Source organism: Mastomys coucha, unplaced genomic scaffold (assembly GCF_008632895.1).
Source record: "Mastomys coucha isolate ucsf_1 unplaced genomic scaffold, UCSF_Mcou_1 pScaffold20, whole genome shotgun sequence".
In the NCBI taxonomy this organism is placed as follows: domain Eukaryota; kingdom Metazoa; phylum Chordata; class Mammalia; order Rodentia; family Muridae; genus Mastomys; species Mastomys coucha.
The window spans coordinates 117,815,219-117,830,169 of NW_022196903.1; the positions used below are offsets into that span (position 1 = coordinate 117,815,219).

General features: G+C 48.9%; 1 protein-coding gene and 1 long non-coding RNA gene across 4 annotated transcripts in view; both read left to right on the forward strand.

Moving 5' to 3' along the window:
• LOC116099588 overlaps nucleotides 1–6,066 on the forward strand; it is a 13,504-nt gene extending 7,438 nt beyond the window's left edge. For both annotated transcript variants that reach the window (XR_004122309.1, XR_004122308.1), the window contains one exon: nucleotides 4,157–6,066. This is a non-coding gene — a long non-coding RNA (uncharacterized LOC116099588). The remainder of the gene's footprint in view (nucleotides 1–4,156) is intronic.
• A 3,370-nt stretch (nucleotides 6,067–9,436) lies between these two features.
• Nucleotides 9,437–14,146, forward strand: Mlf2 (myeloid leukemia factor 2). Of its 2 annotated transcripts, none has more exons than XM_031383387.1 (9): nucleotides 9,437–9,635; nucleotides 10,150–10,227; nucleotides 10,462–10,588; nucleotides 10,824–10,859; nucleotides 11,961–12,014; nucleotides 12,320–12,448; nucleotides 12,620–12,779; nucleotides 13,236–13,448; nucleotides 13,621–14,146. In XM_031383387.1, exons 2-8 carry the CDS (start codon nucleotides 10,178–10,180, stop codon nucleotides 13,421–13,423), a joined length of 744 nt encoding a protein of 247 aa, XP_031239247.1. In that variant the 5' UTR covers nucleotides 9,437–9,635; nucleotides 10,150–10,177; the 3' UTR covers nucleotides 13,424–13,448; nucleotides 13,621–14,146. The 2 variants fall into 2 exon arrangements, with proteins under 2 accessions (XP_031239247.1, XP_031239249.1); XM_031383389.1 differs by having other exon boundaries at nucleotides 13,601–14,143.
• Nucleotides 14,147–14,951: the final 805 nt, after the last annotated feature.

Genomic DNA, 14,951 nt, shown 5'->3' on the forward strand with positions numbered 1-14,951 from the left:
TTCTCTGTGTAGCCCTGGCTGTCCTGGAACTCACTCTGTAGACCAGGCTGGCCTCGAATTCAGAAACCTGCCTGCCTCTGCCTCCCAAGTGCTGGGATTAAAGGCGCCATCACTCCCCGGCTACACTTTCCTCTTTTTATTCAGCCCAGGACTCCAGCTCACAGAATGGATAAGTCTTATCTGCAGCAATGTTAACATATTATATATAATTTGTAACCATATATTATACATTGTATATAATACATATATTTTATACATGTGTGTATATATATATACATGCTAATCTTGGCTACATACTGAGTTGGAGGTGAGGCCAGGTGGGACTATTTAAGACTGTTTCAAATGACAAGCATACAAACAACAAGAAAAATAACTTCCACAAAGCAGAATAAGATAATACATCTCTATAATCCCAATATTCTGGAGCTTGAGGCCACAGAAATACTTCAAATGCAAGGTCGGCTTGGGATGCCTAGTAAACACCATGCCACCTATGGCAAGACCCTGTCACCAAAAATGATGAAAAAACAAAATCACCTTCAAAACACAGTCACAGGCTAGACAGATGGCTCAGATATTAAGAGCACTGACTGCTCTTCCAGAGGTCCTGAGTTCAATTCCCAGCAACTACATGGTGGCCCACAACCATCTGTAATGGTATCAGATGCCCTCTTCTGGTGTGTCTGAAGAGAGCAATGGTGTATTCATATACATAAAACAAATAAATAAAATCATTTTTAAAAAATATTCATTTAAAAAAAAAACATGCCGGGCAGTGGTGGTTCACACCTTTAACCCAAGTACTTGGGAGGCAGGCAGATTTCTGAGTTCGAGGCCAGCCTGGTCTACAGAGTGAGTTCCAGGACAGCCAGGACTATGTAGAGAAACCCTGTCTCAAAAAATCAAAAACCAAAAAAAAAAAAAAAAAAAAAAAAAACCAGTGTACCATCAGCACGCTCTGCCCAGGCTTTAATGTAAAGGGACACACTCACTCACGATGCCCTCATTTTGCAACTGACTGCTAGGATACAGTACAGATCAGTGACTTATCAGATTACATCCCTTTTAAGCAGTACTTTATTTATTTATTTATTGTTTGTTTGTTTGGGTTTTTTTTTTTCGAGACAGGGTTTCTCTGTGTAGTCCTGGCTGTCCTGGAACTCACTGTAGACCAGGCTGGCCTTGAACTCAGAAATCTGCCTGCCTCTGCCTCCCAAGTGCTGGGATTAAAGGCATGTGCCACCACCGCCCGGCCTTAAAGCAGTATTTTAAAAACCTTAATGTATTATTTTTATGAGTGTAGCGCTGTTTTGTCAGCATGTATGTCTGTGCACCGCTTGCCTGGAGTCCTTCGGAGACCAGGAGAGGGTTCCTGTGCCCTGGGGATTGGAGTTTTGGGTGGTTTGGAGCCATTCTGTGGTTGTTGAGAGTGGAGCTCAGGTCTTCTGGAAGAGCAGCCGCTGCCCCTGATCTCTGAGTCACCTCACCAAGCCCCTAGGCTGTACTTTGATCTCAGGAGCTCTTGAGCTATCCTTCAGGGCAGTGACCAGTCTTTTGCCTTTAGCGTTGTCTCTCCCTGTACACTGCAGCCCCAACTAGCTACTAAGTGGTGTACCAAAGTTGGTTGACGTATGAGTTATGCTTTTGTTTCTGTGTCTGCTGAGAATAGACTCTAAAACCACATGTTCCGGGAGACGTAGTGTAACACAGTTATGCTCCCGGCTGTTTTGTTTTGTATTTTATTTTGTTTTGTTGTGAGACAGTCTCTTGTATCCCAAGGTGACCTCTATATATATATAGCAAGGATGATCTTGAGTTTTGGGTCCTCATCCATCACCTTCTGAGTGCTAGGGTTACACCAAGACCATCTATATACAGAACTCAGGACTCACACATGCTAGACAAGAACTCTGCTACCTGAACTACATCACCAGCCTGGTTTTGATTGTTTGAAGCAGGGTTCTGCATGTCCCCTAGGCTGACCTTGAACTTTGTGTGTAGCTGATTTCGCTATATTCAGGTTGGCCTTGTACTATGAGAGTGTTAGCGCTTTTCTATTTTTTTCTGAACATTCTCCCTAGTGAAGTGCTGTACTTCTTCAGATCTTGAGACTGGCTATCATTTTGAGGCAGGGTCTAGCCTGCGGCCACCCTTCTGCTTCAGCTTCCGGAATGCTGGGGTTACAGGGATGTGCTACCAAGCCTTACTCTTTGAATATTTTTTCTCACCGGGCGGTGGTGGCGCACGCCTTTAATCCCAGCACTTGGGAGGCAGAGGTAGGTGATTTCTGAGTTCGAGGGCAGCCTGGTCTACAGACTGAGTTCCAGGACTGCCGGGGCTACACAGAGAAACCCTGTCTCGAAAAAACCAAAACCAAAAACAAAACCAAAAACAAAACAAACAAACAAAAAAAACCAAACAAGCGAATCTTTTTTCTCACCTTCTGCTTTCTCCTTCACGTGTGCACCCAGAATAGTTGACTCTGCTCCAACATTCTGCTGTCATTTCAATTTCCCCCTCTTATTTACCCTTCAAGAAGCTATTATAGGGGGGCTAGAAAGATGGCTCAGAGGTTAAGAGCACTGACTGCTCTTTCAAAGGTCCTGAGTTCAAATCCCAGCAACCACATGGTGGCTCACAACCATCACATGCCCTCTTCTGGAGTGTCTGAAAACAGCTACACTTACATATAATAAATAAATCTTTAAAAAAAAAAAAAAACATGCTGGGCGGTGGTGGCACCCACCTTTAATCCCAGCACCTGGGAGGCAGAGGCAGGCGGATTTCTGAGTTCGAGGCCAGTCTGGTCTACAGAGTGAGTTCCAGGACAGCCAGGGTTATACAGAGAAACCCTGTCCCGAAAAACAAAACAAACAAATAAAAAAAACCCATTATAGACCTTCAGAAAAATCTGTAAGAAAGAGAGCCTGGAGAGGCGCTTCCCAGCCCTGCGTCAGAACTTTGTGCAAGGAAAGACAGGACACACACTTCCTCTGATAGTGCTCCACAGGGAGCACAAGGCATCGCACGCCAGGCGAGTGCGTCTACCACTGACCCACACTGTGAGCCTGGGAAATAGTCATCTGTCCTCTTCAGCAAAATAAGCATGTGATTAACACTTGAAAGCATGGCTAGGTCATGGGCTGGACTGTGTTATAAAGTGTTTTGCCTCTCATGCATGAAGTCCTGAGTTTAACACTTTTCACGGCATAAACTAGGTGTGGGAGGTGATAGGCTTAAAACTAGTCATGAGAGGTGAAGTAAAGAGGGTGAGAAACCCAAAGTCACCGTCGGAGTTTAAGGCCATACTGAAATATATGGGACCCCATCTCAAGAGAGAGAGAGGCCGGGTAGTGGTGGCACACGCCTTTAATCCCAGCACTTGGGAGGCAGAGGCAGGCGAATTTCTGAGTTCGAGGCCAGCCTGGTCTACAGAGTGAGTTCCAGGACAGCCAGGACTACACAGAGAAAACCTGTCTCAAAAAACCAAAAGAGAGAGAGACAGAGACAGAGAGACAGAGAAAGAGGAGTGGCTAGTTCCCACTGCCATTCATGAAATGAATTATTTATTTAAGGTTTGCTATTTGTTTTTGTTACACAGAAGGTCAGACTTAGGGTCCTGTTGATCAAGGCTCATACCATTGAGTTATACATATCATCAGGCCTAATTAAATAGCCATATGTGGCTAACAGCTACCATATTGGACCATAATCCACCATTTTAGATCTCTGTTTTAAGCTACCTCCTTTTTTTTTAAAAAAAAAGTTTTATTTATCAGGGTAGTGGTATTGGTGGTGAACTGTGTCTTTAATCCCAGTACTCCAGAGGCAGAGGCAGGGAAATCCCTGTGAGTTTAAGGCCAGCCTGGTCTACAGAGTGAGTTCCAGGACATCCAGGGCTACACAGAGAAACCCTGTCTCAGAAAAAAATAAAAATATTTATTTTATCTTTAAATTATGTATGTGTGCATGTGAATGTGTGCATCTAGTACAGGTGTCAGCAGAGGCCACACATCTGGAACTGCAGTGACAGGTAGTTTTGAATCATTTCTTACTTCGATTCTCTGTGAGCCTAGTCTATGGACTAATCACTGACCACTGAGCCATCTAGCCAGCCCCTTAACCATCTCTTTTTCTTTTTTTTTTTCTTTTTTAGGGTCATTCTGGGGACTGAACCCAGGACTTTGTGCATGTTAATCACATGCCTCTCCACTGCACTATTAGTCTAGCCTGCAGCCAGCCTCTTTGCCCTCCGCCAACCCCTGCAATCTGTCCTTCGAATGTCAGAGGAGAGCTCCAGCTGCTGTTTTTGTTCCTACAGGCGCCTGCTGTACACTCAGCCTCAGGTGTGTTTACAACTCTCACCTTACACAGAACATGGCTGATCCTGGGGACCAGTAAGGAGAAAATAAGCGACTAGTGAAAATGGACAAAGACATACTTGACCTAGCAAGTTAAAGACTTACAAAAGGGTACCAAGGAAGCGCCAGTGAGGCTGATGGACCTTCCACGGGACTTTTATAGGCTCTCTGCTGCAGTGTCCCTTAACTGCTCCAGCATGGTTGTCTGCTGAAGTCCCCCTCGCCAACCATATAACTAGACCTCCAGCGACTCGCAGGTCTAGCACTGGCTTTATTCCTGAGGTCCAGACTCCCAGATCCAGCCCCCCCCCCTTTTTTTTCGAGACAGGGTTTCTCTGTGTAGCCCTGACTGTCCTGAAGCTCACTCTGTAGACCAGGCTGGCCTCGAACTCAGAAATCCACCTGCCTCTGCCTCCCAAGTCCAGCCCCTTTTCTTCCCTGCCTTGGTGCTCCATGGAGTCTCACACAGAGGCCAACTGAAATCGCCCCTTGTTTCCTCTCTTGGTTGATGGCACTTTCCTCCGTGCAAAATTAGACCTCCAACTTTCTTCCCTTCCCTAGTTCCCTGAGCTTACTTCTTGTCCCCACACCCCTGACCTGCATGTGCCCAGAGGCTCAAGATCAACTGATGTCAATCATGAGTTGGGGATTTCTTTTTTTTATCTCCACACCTACCTCAGTTTCTCTATTTCCATACTTACTGTATCATTCAAGCTCAAAAAAGAAAAAAAAAGTCCCCAGGAATGCACAAACCGCCTTTCCATTTAAAATACAAATGGGCTGTTGTAAATTCCCTCCACGTTGCTCCACCCTCCCTCTGTTCAAATATCCAACTGTTCTGGGCTGATTTCAGATATATGACCTCACATCCCAAGAGGGCCCCTTCTCTGGCCCAGCTCGATCCTCTCAAGGATTTCCTGACTCTGAGGCCAGCCAAATGAGCAGCGAATGTAGGAGGCACACTCGGCCCTTGTCCTCGGAGCGTCACTTCTTGAAGAACCTGCTCTCCCTCCTGCTGCATATCATCTACTCTATGGGAAATGCCAAGGACTGACAAACTTCTGCCCTTCATTGATTGGACAGAGGAGAGACAGAGACAACGGCAGACAGAGAGGGAGGGAGAGGAGAGGGAGAAGGCAAAGAACAAGAACGGGAGGTGAGGAAAAGAGAAGGCAGGCAGACATAACCACTACTTGCTTGTAAATGATATCCCTCCAGTTCCTAGAGAGCTGCATATATATGCCACCAGGCATACTGACACAAGCTTACATATCTCCCAACATTTCAACCTGTTCAAGAGTGTGTGTGTATATTGCTGAGGATCCAAGAGATGGCCTTAGTGTACAAGGCAAGCTCTTACACGGGGCTACATCCCAAGCCCAGCTCAAGAACTTTTGAGATACAAGAAACAAACAAGCACCCTAAATTTCAAATTCTGTTTAATAGAAGACGTTATGTTGTAATTTGTAAACATTCCTAGGAGAGGAAATACATTCATTTGAAATCACATGAAGGCTCCGGAGAGAGACATGGTGGCTGAGCACAGTCGCTGTTTTTGCAGAAGACCATATTCAGCTCCAGATAGTGGCTTACAACTGTCCATCCCTTCTCAGTACCCTCTTCTGACTTCTGGATGCATCAGGCAGGCGCAACATACATGCCAGCAAAACATTCAGACATAGAAAATAAATAAGCCTCCTTTTTTCTTTTTTTCCTTTTTTAAAATTTTTTATTTAAGCTGGGCAGTGGTGGCACACAACTTTAATCCTAACACTTGGGAGGCAGAGGCAGGTGGATTTCTGAGTTCAAGGCCAGCCTGGTCTACAGAGTGAGTTCCAGGACAGCCAGGGCTACATAGAGAAACCCTATCTCGAAAAACAAACAACAAAAAAACCAAAAAATTATTTTTTTGTCTAGACAAGGCCCCACACTGTAGTTCCAGCTTCCTTGGAACTCACTAGTAAGACCAGACTGGCCTTGAACTCAGTGAGATCCTCCTGCCTCTGCCTCCCAAGTGCTGAGACTAAAGATGGGTGTCACCATACCTAGCCTAAATAAATCTTAAGATAAAATCATACCGAGCCAGTGAGGTTGCTCAGCAGGTAAAAGCAGTTGCCTGATAACCTGAGTTTGCTTTCTGGAACCCATGTGGTAGAAGAAAAGAGCTAACTCCTTCATGTTGTCCTCTGACCTCCGCATGCATATCATGATATAAGCACCTCAGACAAACGAATATAATAAAAATGAAATTAGGAAAAGATAGGACATAGCACAGGCCCAGAACCTGACCACTTGGGCGGTGAAGACAATCAGGACTCACTTCAGTACAGGAAGTTTCAGGTCAGTCTGGGTTACACAATAGGACTCTCCCAAATAAAAAAACCAGGGCTGTGGACTTAGGTCAATGGAAGGGCGCTTATCTACCATATGCAAGGTCCTGGGTATGTACACACTCACACACACACAGAAAAACACACATGCAAAGATAAAATGGAATGGTATGAAATCCTTTTTTTTTTTTTTTGGTTTTTCGAGACAGGGTTTCTCTGTACAGCCCTGGCTGTCCTGGAGCTCACTCTGTAGACCAGGCTGGCCTCGAACTCAGAAATCCACCTGCCTCTGCCTCCCAAGTGCTGGGATTAAAGGCGTGCAGCACCACACCCAGCTTCTTCTTTTTTTTTTTTAAAGACAGGATTTTCTCTGTGTAGCCCTGGCTATCCTGGAAGGTAGCTATGCTATCTTTTTTGACATCATCACACATAGAGACTTGCTATATATCTCTGGGGTTACAGATGTATATCCAGCAACGTGGTGACACTCTTACAGTCTGAGAGAAGGAAGAGAAAGGACTCCAGATACTTGAAGGTAGGAGACAGGACAGCAAATAATAGAAAAAGAAACCTGGAGATATAGCTTGCCTTGGTGGCACAAAACTGGAATACTTGTAGCCAGGAAGCTAAGGCAGAGTTGCCATTAGTTCAAGTGATCCAGCCTGGGCTATGTAGCAAAAACCTATGTGTCAAAACAAACACAACTCACGGGCAAGGAGGATAAAAGACTCAAGGTGGCAGGGGCTAGCCTTGTCTGTTTATTACACACGACCCAGCACAGGGCGCGCTCAGTAAATCACTGTTGATTGGCCAAGCAATGCGAACTTGCTTTGATGGCCAGGTAGGTAGCATATACCTTTAGTCCCAGAGCTACATAGTGAGACCCTGTCCCAGAGAGGGTGGGCTGAGGCTGGGAGACTCGCTTTCAAGAGACAAGAAAAACGCACTCCTTTAATCCCAGCACTTAGGAGGCAGAGGCAGGCAGATCTCTGAGTTCGAGGCCAGCCTGGTCTACAGAGCGAGTTCCAGGACAGCCAGGGCTACACAGAGAAACCCTGTCTCAGAAAAAAAAAAAGAGAGAGAGACAAGAAAAAAAAGAACATTTGTGTAGGATTATCTTTACCTGTAGATGGCAGAGTACTCATTGAAGCAACATTCTGTTGTTTTGTTTTTTTCAAGACAGGATTGTTTTTTTCCTTTTTCTTTTATTTTAAAAGATTTATTTATTTTATTTGTGAGTACACTGTAGCTGTCTTCAGACACACCAGAAGAGGGCATCAGATCTCATTACAGGTGGTTGTTGTGAGCCACCATGTAGTTGAATTCAGGACCTCTGGAAGAGTAGTCAGTGCTCTTAATCACTGAGCTATCTCTCCAGCCCAGGGTTTTTCTATATAGCTTTGGCTGTCCTGGCTCGCTGGAGCTAGCTCACTCATATCTATGAAAAACACATTTTCTTATATATTTTTTGGCTTTACTTTGCAAATCTGTCAGCTTACCTTAGCTCTATCACTGTTTCTCCTGTTAGCACTTTTTCCCCTCTAGCAATGATCAAACTGAAAGAAACTGAGAATCTCTGCTCCCAATCTTTTCCTGAGTAACCACGGATCCTTTTCCCTCAGGGAGTTGTGAAGAATAAACCTTTCTCTTTAGATCAGGTTCCACATGGTACCAATGTGGCTGACAGCCAGAGTAAAGAACTTGGGACAGTTTTGAGTTTGGATCTCTGTGGGTCAAAGTCTACTCAATAGAGTTCAAATCCTCTGACCCAAAGGGGAGGGCTCTTCTCTCCAGCTCGGCCAGACTTTCTGCAAGACAATTAGTATGTCAAAATACCAGCCTCTGGCTTTGGAGTCAGGCCTCTTGGGCTTACTTTTTCGCTCCGCCCCTGGGTGATTTGGCTGAATTTAACTGTCCACCCCTTTATTCTTCTAAACTTTAGTCCCTTGACCTATCTACCTGCTTAGAACAAATAAAGTTTTAAAGACCTAAGACCTAAAGAGGGACTGGACTGTAGCTTAGAGGTAGGGCATGTGCCGGGTATACCCCAAGGCCCTGAGTTGGATCCTGAGCACTAAAAACAAAACAAAACAAAAAAACCGACAACAAAAAGCAAACAGACTTAAGAACTAACGCCTTTACCCACGCCAACCCTTCACAGACAGGTCCTGGAGTGGTCTAGAACCCTAAGCCAACACCGAGTCCTAAGGCGCTAAAGATCCAGCCTGTCCCAGGAGCGCCCTCTGGCGGCCAAGCTCCCAACCTGGACTCCCTCCCCCGGTTGGCCTTTTCCAAGGCTGACTAGACCTGAGCTAAATTGTCACCTCCTCCTTGCGTCACTCGGAGGACCCCGCCCGCCGGGAGCGTCTCTCCGGAGGGACAGGCCCACGCGCTCCCCTGGTTCAGCACCCCACTCCTGCAATGTGTTTAAAGGTCCCCGCAGGGATCCGCCCCACCGGTCGCCCCCAGACAGAGCGCCTACCCCCGCAAATAAATAAATAAATAAATAAATAAAAGGTGCGGCACACCCTGCCCCCACGTCGCACTCAGCCGGTCCCTCCCGAGTCCATCCCGCCCTCCCCCACCTTAGCCGGAGCCTCTTCCTGTTCCCAAATCCCCGAGCCAGCTTCGGGAGACCTCCCACCCGCCCCAGAGGACCCGCCCTCCGGGGCTCCGCCGCGCCTCCACCCATGCAGGTGGGCGGGGCTCCCGGGCCCGCCCCGGGGCGGTCCGCCGTGACGTCACTTCCGCTCCGGCCTGCCCAAGGTTTGGCTTCTCGGGCCGAGGGTGGGGGTACGGAGGTGGCTGCCGAAGGCAGGAGGCGGTGCGGGAAGCGAGAAGCTCGCGCGCGGACCAATCCCTGCGTCCCGGGCCGCGACCCTGCTTCTGCAGCGCCCCGAGGAGAGGCCGGCCGGATGGGCCGCTGAGCCGGAGTCGGGGACCGGTGAGGCCAGGGCGGCGCGGCCCGCACGGTTGCAGGGATGCGAGCCCCGGAGTGGACCTCCCTCTCCGGCTCGCCCGGCGGGAGGCACGGGCTGGGGTAGCGGCGGAGCGGCTCGGTGGGCAGTGAGGCCTGCCGGGGAAGGCCTGGTAGCGGCTGGTGCCAGCAGAAGGCGGAGTAGTTGGGGTCATGAATGGGGTGGCGGGCCGCTGTTCGAGATTCTCCTGGAGGCTGGCGTCGGAGGAGGAGCTGACCGTGGCTCGGGGAAGAGGATGGCGGGTGGGGGTGGAGGGGCAGCCCTAGGAGGCTCAGTCGGGGAAAATTCCGTGACCGGCTTGGAGAGCTGCTCGCTCTCAGGACTAAAAGGTTATATGGCCCACCTGCCGAAGGGTCTCCCTGGAGTTTAGAGGGGGGTCAGTGGTTGTGTGTGCAAGAGGCAGCTTTAAGAGTAGGTACGCTGAGCTGGTGTGCATAAGCCTGGCCGCCTGCTTGAAACTCAGCCTCCGTATCTTCACAGTGTGGAGCCCCCTGGAGCTGAGATCAGGATGTTCCGCTTCATGAGGGACGTGGAGCCTGAGGATCCCATGTTCCTGATGTGAGACTTCCCTCCCCCTCGCGCACTCATCCCATTCTGATTCAGGTCTGAGCGGCTCAGACAGACCTCGGGGTTCTGGTGTCTGGAGCCGGTTAGAATTAGCTGGATCCTCAGCTGCAGCTCCCAGAGGGAAGTTGGCATCTGTGCCACTGGGTACCCTGACTTAATCTGGGGGAGGGGAAGAAGGCTGGGGTTTTGATCTGCTGGGGTCTATGGTGCATGCTCACTCCGCAGGGACCCCTTCGCAATTCACCGTCAGCATATGAGCCGCATGTTGTCGGGCGGCTTTGGATATAGCCCCTTCCTGAGCATCACAGATGGTAACATGCCGGCCACCAGGCCTGCCAGCCGCAGGATGCAGGTAATAGTTGAGACATACTGAGACCCGGGGTGATTAGTTAAGTGTGCTGCAGTTCTTGCCCTACAACCGGCTTTAAAGGGACATGACCTGTGTGGGAGGCAGAGTGGGGCCGGGAGTCTGGGAAAGGGGTTTTGTGACTCCTGTGGAGAGGATTGTGGGAGGATGGAGGCACTGGCCTCATTTGGTGTAGTAAGGTGGTAAGACGTAGTTCTAACTTTTCTTCCTCGTTGTGTAGGCTGGGGCTGTCTCTCCCTTCGGGATGTTGGGAATGGTGAGTCCTTGCCTTCTTCTGTTCCTGTATCTCTCTCTCTCTCTCTCACAGACACACACACACCCCTTAGATGTTATGTCCAAATGTGCCACTTTGGTGGTCTTAAAATCTTCTCTTTGGATAGTTGACATAGTTCAGAGCCCATTGAATATAAATCACAAAGCTCGGGCTGGAGAGAGAGATGGCTCCAGAGTTAAGAGCACCTGGCTGTTCTTCCAGACAACCAGGCTTCGATTCCCAGCGCCCGTGTGGCAGCTCACAACTGCCTGTGTCGCTAGTCTTGGGGCATCTGATGCCATCTTCTGTTCTCTACCATGCATTGCATGAATGTAATGAACAGACTTATATGCAGACAAAACACTCATACATAGAAAAGTGATAAATATAATGCTCAAATACTACTGACACCTGGAAGTTCTTATCCACTGGGGAAAGTAAAATTGTATAGCTGTTCCTTTGAGGAAAGAGAGTTTGGGACACTTTTACAATTCTAAGTATTCAGAGGGGTTTTTTGTTTTTTGCTTTGGATTTGGGTTTTTTTGAGACAAGTTTTCCCTATAGCAGGGAAACCTATATAAGGTTTCCTGGAACTCACTCTTTAGACCAGGCTGGCCTCAAACTCAGCACTGCTTGCCTCTGCCTCCCAGTGCTGGATTAAAGGCGAGCACCATCAACGGTTAGCATGTTTAGAGTTTTAATTCATTGCCTTTGGGTCACTTCCTTAAAGATAGGGAAACTTGGCAGACTGGAGAAGCATTGGCGCAGCCACAGAGCTGGAGGAGGTGGCCACCAGTTTATGGGGAGGAGCTTGAGTGTTCTGGCTAGATGTAAGAAGGAAAAGGGGGGGCTGGAGAGCACAGACTGCTCTTCCAGAGATCCTGAGTTCAATTCCCAGTAACCACACGGTGGCTCACAACCATCTGTAATGGGATCCAATGCTCTCTTCTCGTGTGTCTGAGGACGGTGAAGGTGTACTCACATACATAAAATTAATAAAATTTAAAAGAAAAAAAAGAAAGAGGAAGAAAAAGGGGTCTGTCCTCAGGTGAGTGGCAGGCCCGAGACTTCTGACTAGTCTTCCTAACTCTCATCTTTTCTCAGTCCGGTGGCTTCATGGATATGTTTGGGATGATGAACGACATGATTGGGAACATGGTATGGCTTGCTCCCTTTCCTTCCCCTGCCTTGATCTTGGTGGCAGCCAGCATGGCGGGGCGGGAGGTGGGTGGAGGTGTGTTAGTGAAGAGGCTGGCTTGGACTAAGTTGAGGCAGAGTCCCGGGGCCTGAGTTTGTACTTATACCCGTGAGTGATTGTATATGCTAGTGTTGGGCGTGAGGAATTGGGGTGGTTGTGATGAGTTTCCCATTCTCACGTATCATAAGAAAGATTTGGCAAGAGCAAGCAGCTGAAGGGAGCTCCCTTCTGCAAAGTAGGCCCTCCTCATTCAGTCCCTCCTTAGGAGCACATGGCCGCCGGAGGCAACTGCCAGACCTTCTCTTCCTCCACCGTCATCTCCTACTCCAACACTGGGGATGGTGCCCCCAAAGTTTACCAGGAGACATCTGAGATGCGCTCTGCCCCAGGCGGGGTGAGTAAGGAGCTCCCCTATTTCAGAGGAGGTAGGATTGATTGGCACTCCCAGGAACCGGGGACATCTTTTTTCAGGAATGAGTCGTGGGTGGTGTATTCATCCTGGGGTGATGTGATGTAGCCAGAGCTTTGTGGGGAAAATTGAATGTGCCTGTTCACCTTGTCCCAGATCAGGGAGACGCGGAGGACTGTCCGGGACTCAGACAGTGGTCTAGAGCAGATGTCCATTGGGCATCACATTCGGGATAGGGCTCACATCCTCCAGCGCTCCCGAAACCACCGCACAGGGGACCAGGAAGAGCGGCAGGACTACATCAACCTGGATGAAAGTGAGTGAACCTTCCTTCGGAGCAGCTGCCCTAATCTAGGACCTGTGGACTAGAGCACAGCTTTCTCTGCCGTCCCGCAGGTGTCTCAGGCAAAGCCGTGGGTGAGCCCTGTGCTTAGGCTCTGTTGCCAGCTTCAGGGCTGAGTCAGGTGTTGCCAGGGAGGGGGCAGAGCTTGACTGATGTCAGGTGCTGATGGTTGTACCCTCCTGTATCAGGATCAGTGGCTTTCTTTTCCACCCTTTACTTAGTCTTTCTCAAATTTGTGCTTTATTAGCTTCCCATGGTGTGTAACTCTTGGCATCCTTCTCCAGTAGTTGTGCCTCAGGCTTGCCAGTGACATCCAGGAACTGTGCTGAAGCCAAAATGGCTCCCAACTCCTATTCTCACATGCATGATCCAACCTTTGCCCCTGGTTTCTGATCTCATGGCCTTCCGTGTCTGCTCTCTCTTCTTTAGGTGAGGCAGCAGCTTTTGATGATGAATGGAGAAGGGAAACATCCCGATACAGACAGCAACGTCCTCTGGAATTTCGACGGCATGAGGCATCTGTGGGTGGAGGGCGAAGGGCTGAGGGACCTCCCCGCCTGGCTATCCAGGGACCTGAGGACTCCCCCTCCCGACAGTCCCGTCGCTATGACTGGTGAAGGCCCCAGGCTCTCAGCCTTTCATGTAAGTGCCTGAGAGGAAAGAATGGGAATCTGACAGACCAGAGGAGGCTGGGTGGCAGATGTAGCTTAGCTGTCATGGGAAGAGAGACTTGCTCCCTCTGAGTGGCTGGAAGATGCCCCTGACCCCAGGCTTCTGTGTCCTTTCTCTGACAGGCTCATCTTTCCTTCCTCAGGTGCAGGCTGAGAGGCTGAGAAATCATCCTTGAAATGACTGTCCTTTCCAACCTCCATCCCAATTTAATATTAAATTAACAGGCAAGCTGGCCCCGCCTCTCCCTTGGGTCTCAGGGAGAGCCTTCTACTGCCCCTTTACCTATGTTTCCATCTTCACCCCTCACCACGTGCCCCACCCATCCTTATCCACTAACTTGAGTTCTCATGTTGCTGCTCCATCTCCAAGCCGCCTCATCTTCCCGACCCCCTGCCACGCATTGAAGGGTTTGGGGCAAGCTCTGGGTTTAGGGATCTCCCTCCCTCAGCTCCCCTGACCCTTGCCCACCTCTTCCTCACAGCCCCACTGCAGATGCCATGGTCCTCTAAGGGCTATGGAGAAAGTGGACTAGTTCCCAATTCTTTGTCCCTTCCCCCACCCATCACAAAAACACTTTCCTATACCCTTCTCTGCCTTTATAAAAATAAATGATTTGTGCAACTTGTAACTAGGTGTTTATGGAATAAAGGAGAATGGAAAAAAAATAAGATTGTGGCTGTACTTCATCTTTTGCCTCAGTTCAATCCTGCCACATCCTACCTTCCCTCTCGGCTCCACATGTGGCCCAGCTGTCTTACTTGGGGTTTCTTTTGCTGTGATGAAACACCATGACCAAGGCAGCTCATAAAAGAATGCAGAGGGTATAGCCATGGCCATCATGGTGGGGAAGAGCAGCAGACAGGCATGATGCTGTAGCAGTCGGCCTACATCTGCTCCACACACAGGATGGAGAGAGAGACTGGGAACGCCTTGGCCTTTGGAAACTCAAGCCCCGTGACACACCTTAGTCCTTCCTAAGTAGTCTACCTCAACTGGGAACCAAACATTGAAATCCGTGATCCTGTGGGGACCGTTCTCATTCAGACTACCATACCAGCTCCTCAGTATTGCAGCTCAGCAGAGGTGGGCTAGACGGGAAGAAAGAACTGACTTGGCTGCTTCTCCCTGGAGTTTAACTTCACGCCGGGGTCATATTAGGGTACAGGGTGTCGCCTATGGAATTGGCTGTCCCTTCCCTTGCCAAGGCTGAGCAGACAGGTAACTTTATACAAGTCTTCCAGAAGGAAGGATTTCTCAAACTCAACCCCCACTTGCTGAGAATTCGAGCCAGGGAAGGCAAGCAGTGGAGAAAATAAGCTGGAACCTGAGCAGTCTGGAGGACGAAGAGCTCACATTTCTCAGCATGTTCAACTCTTGCTTTGCAGCCAGATGGGTCACTCTGTCCCTCCTGCATGCTGGGCAAGCATTCTGCCACTGAGCCAGGTTTTTTTTCTTTTTCTTTTTTTTTTTCCA

What these genes read in the sequence shown, in the direction of transcription:
- Mlf2 (XM_031383387.1), top strand. Translation starts at nt 10,178, where the DNA reads ATGTTCCGCTTCATGAGGGACGTGGAGCCTGAGGATCCCATGTTCCTG. An exon ending in CTGCCAGCCGCAGGATGCAG is followed by an intron (nt 10,589 to 10,823) that starts GTAATAGTTGAG and finishes CTCGTTGTGTAG; the next exon opens with GCTGGGGCTGTCTCTCCCTT. An exon ending in CTACATCAACCTGGATGAAA is followed by an intron (nt 12,780 to 13,235) that starts GTGAGTGAACCT and finishes TCTCTTCTTTAG; the next exon opens with GTGAGGCAGCAGCTTTTGAT.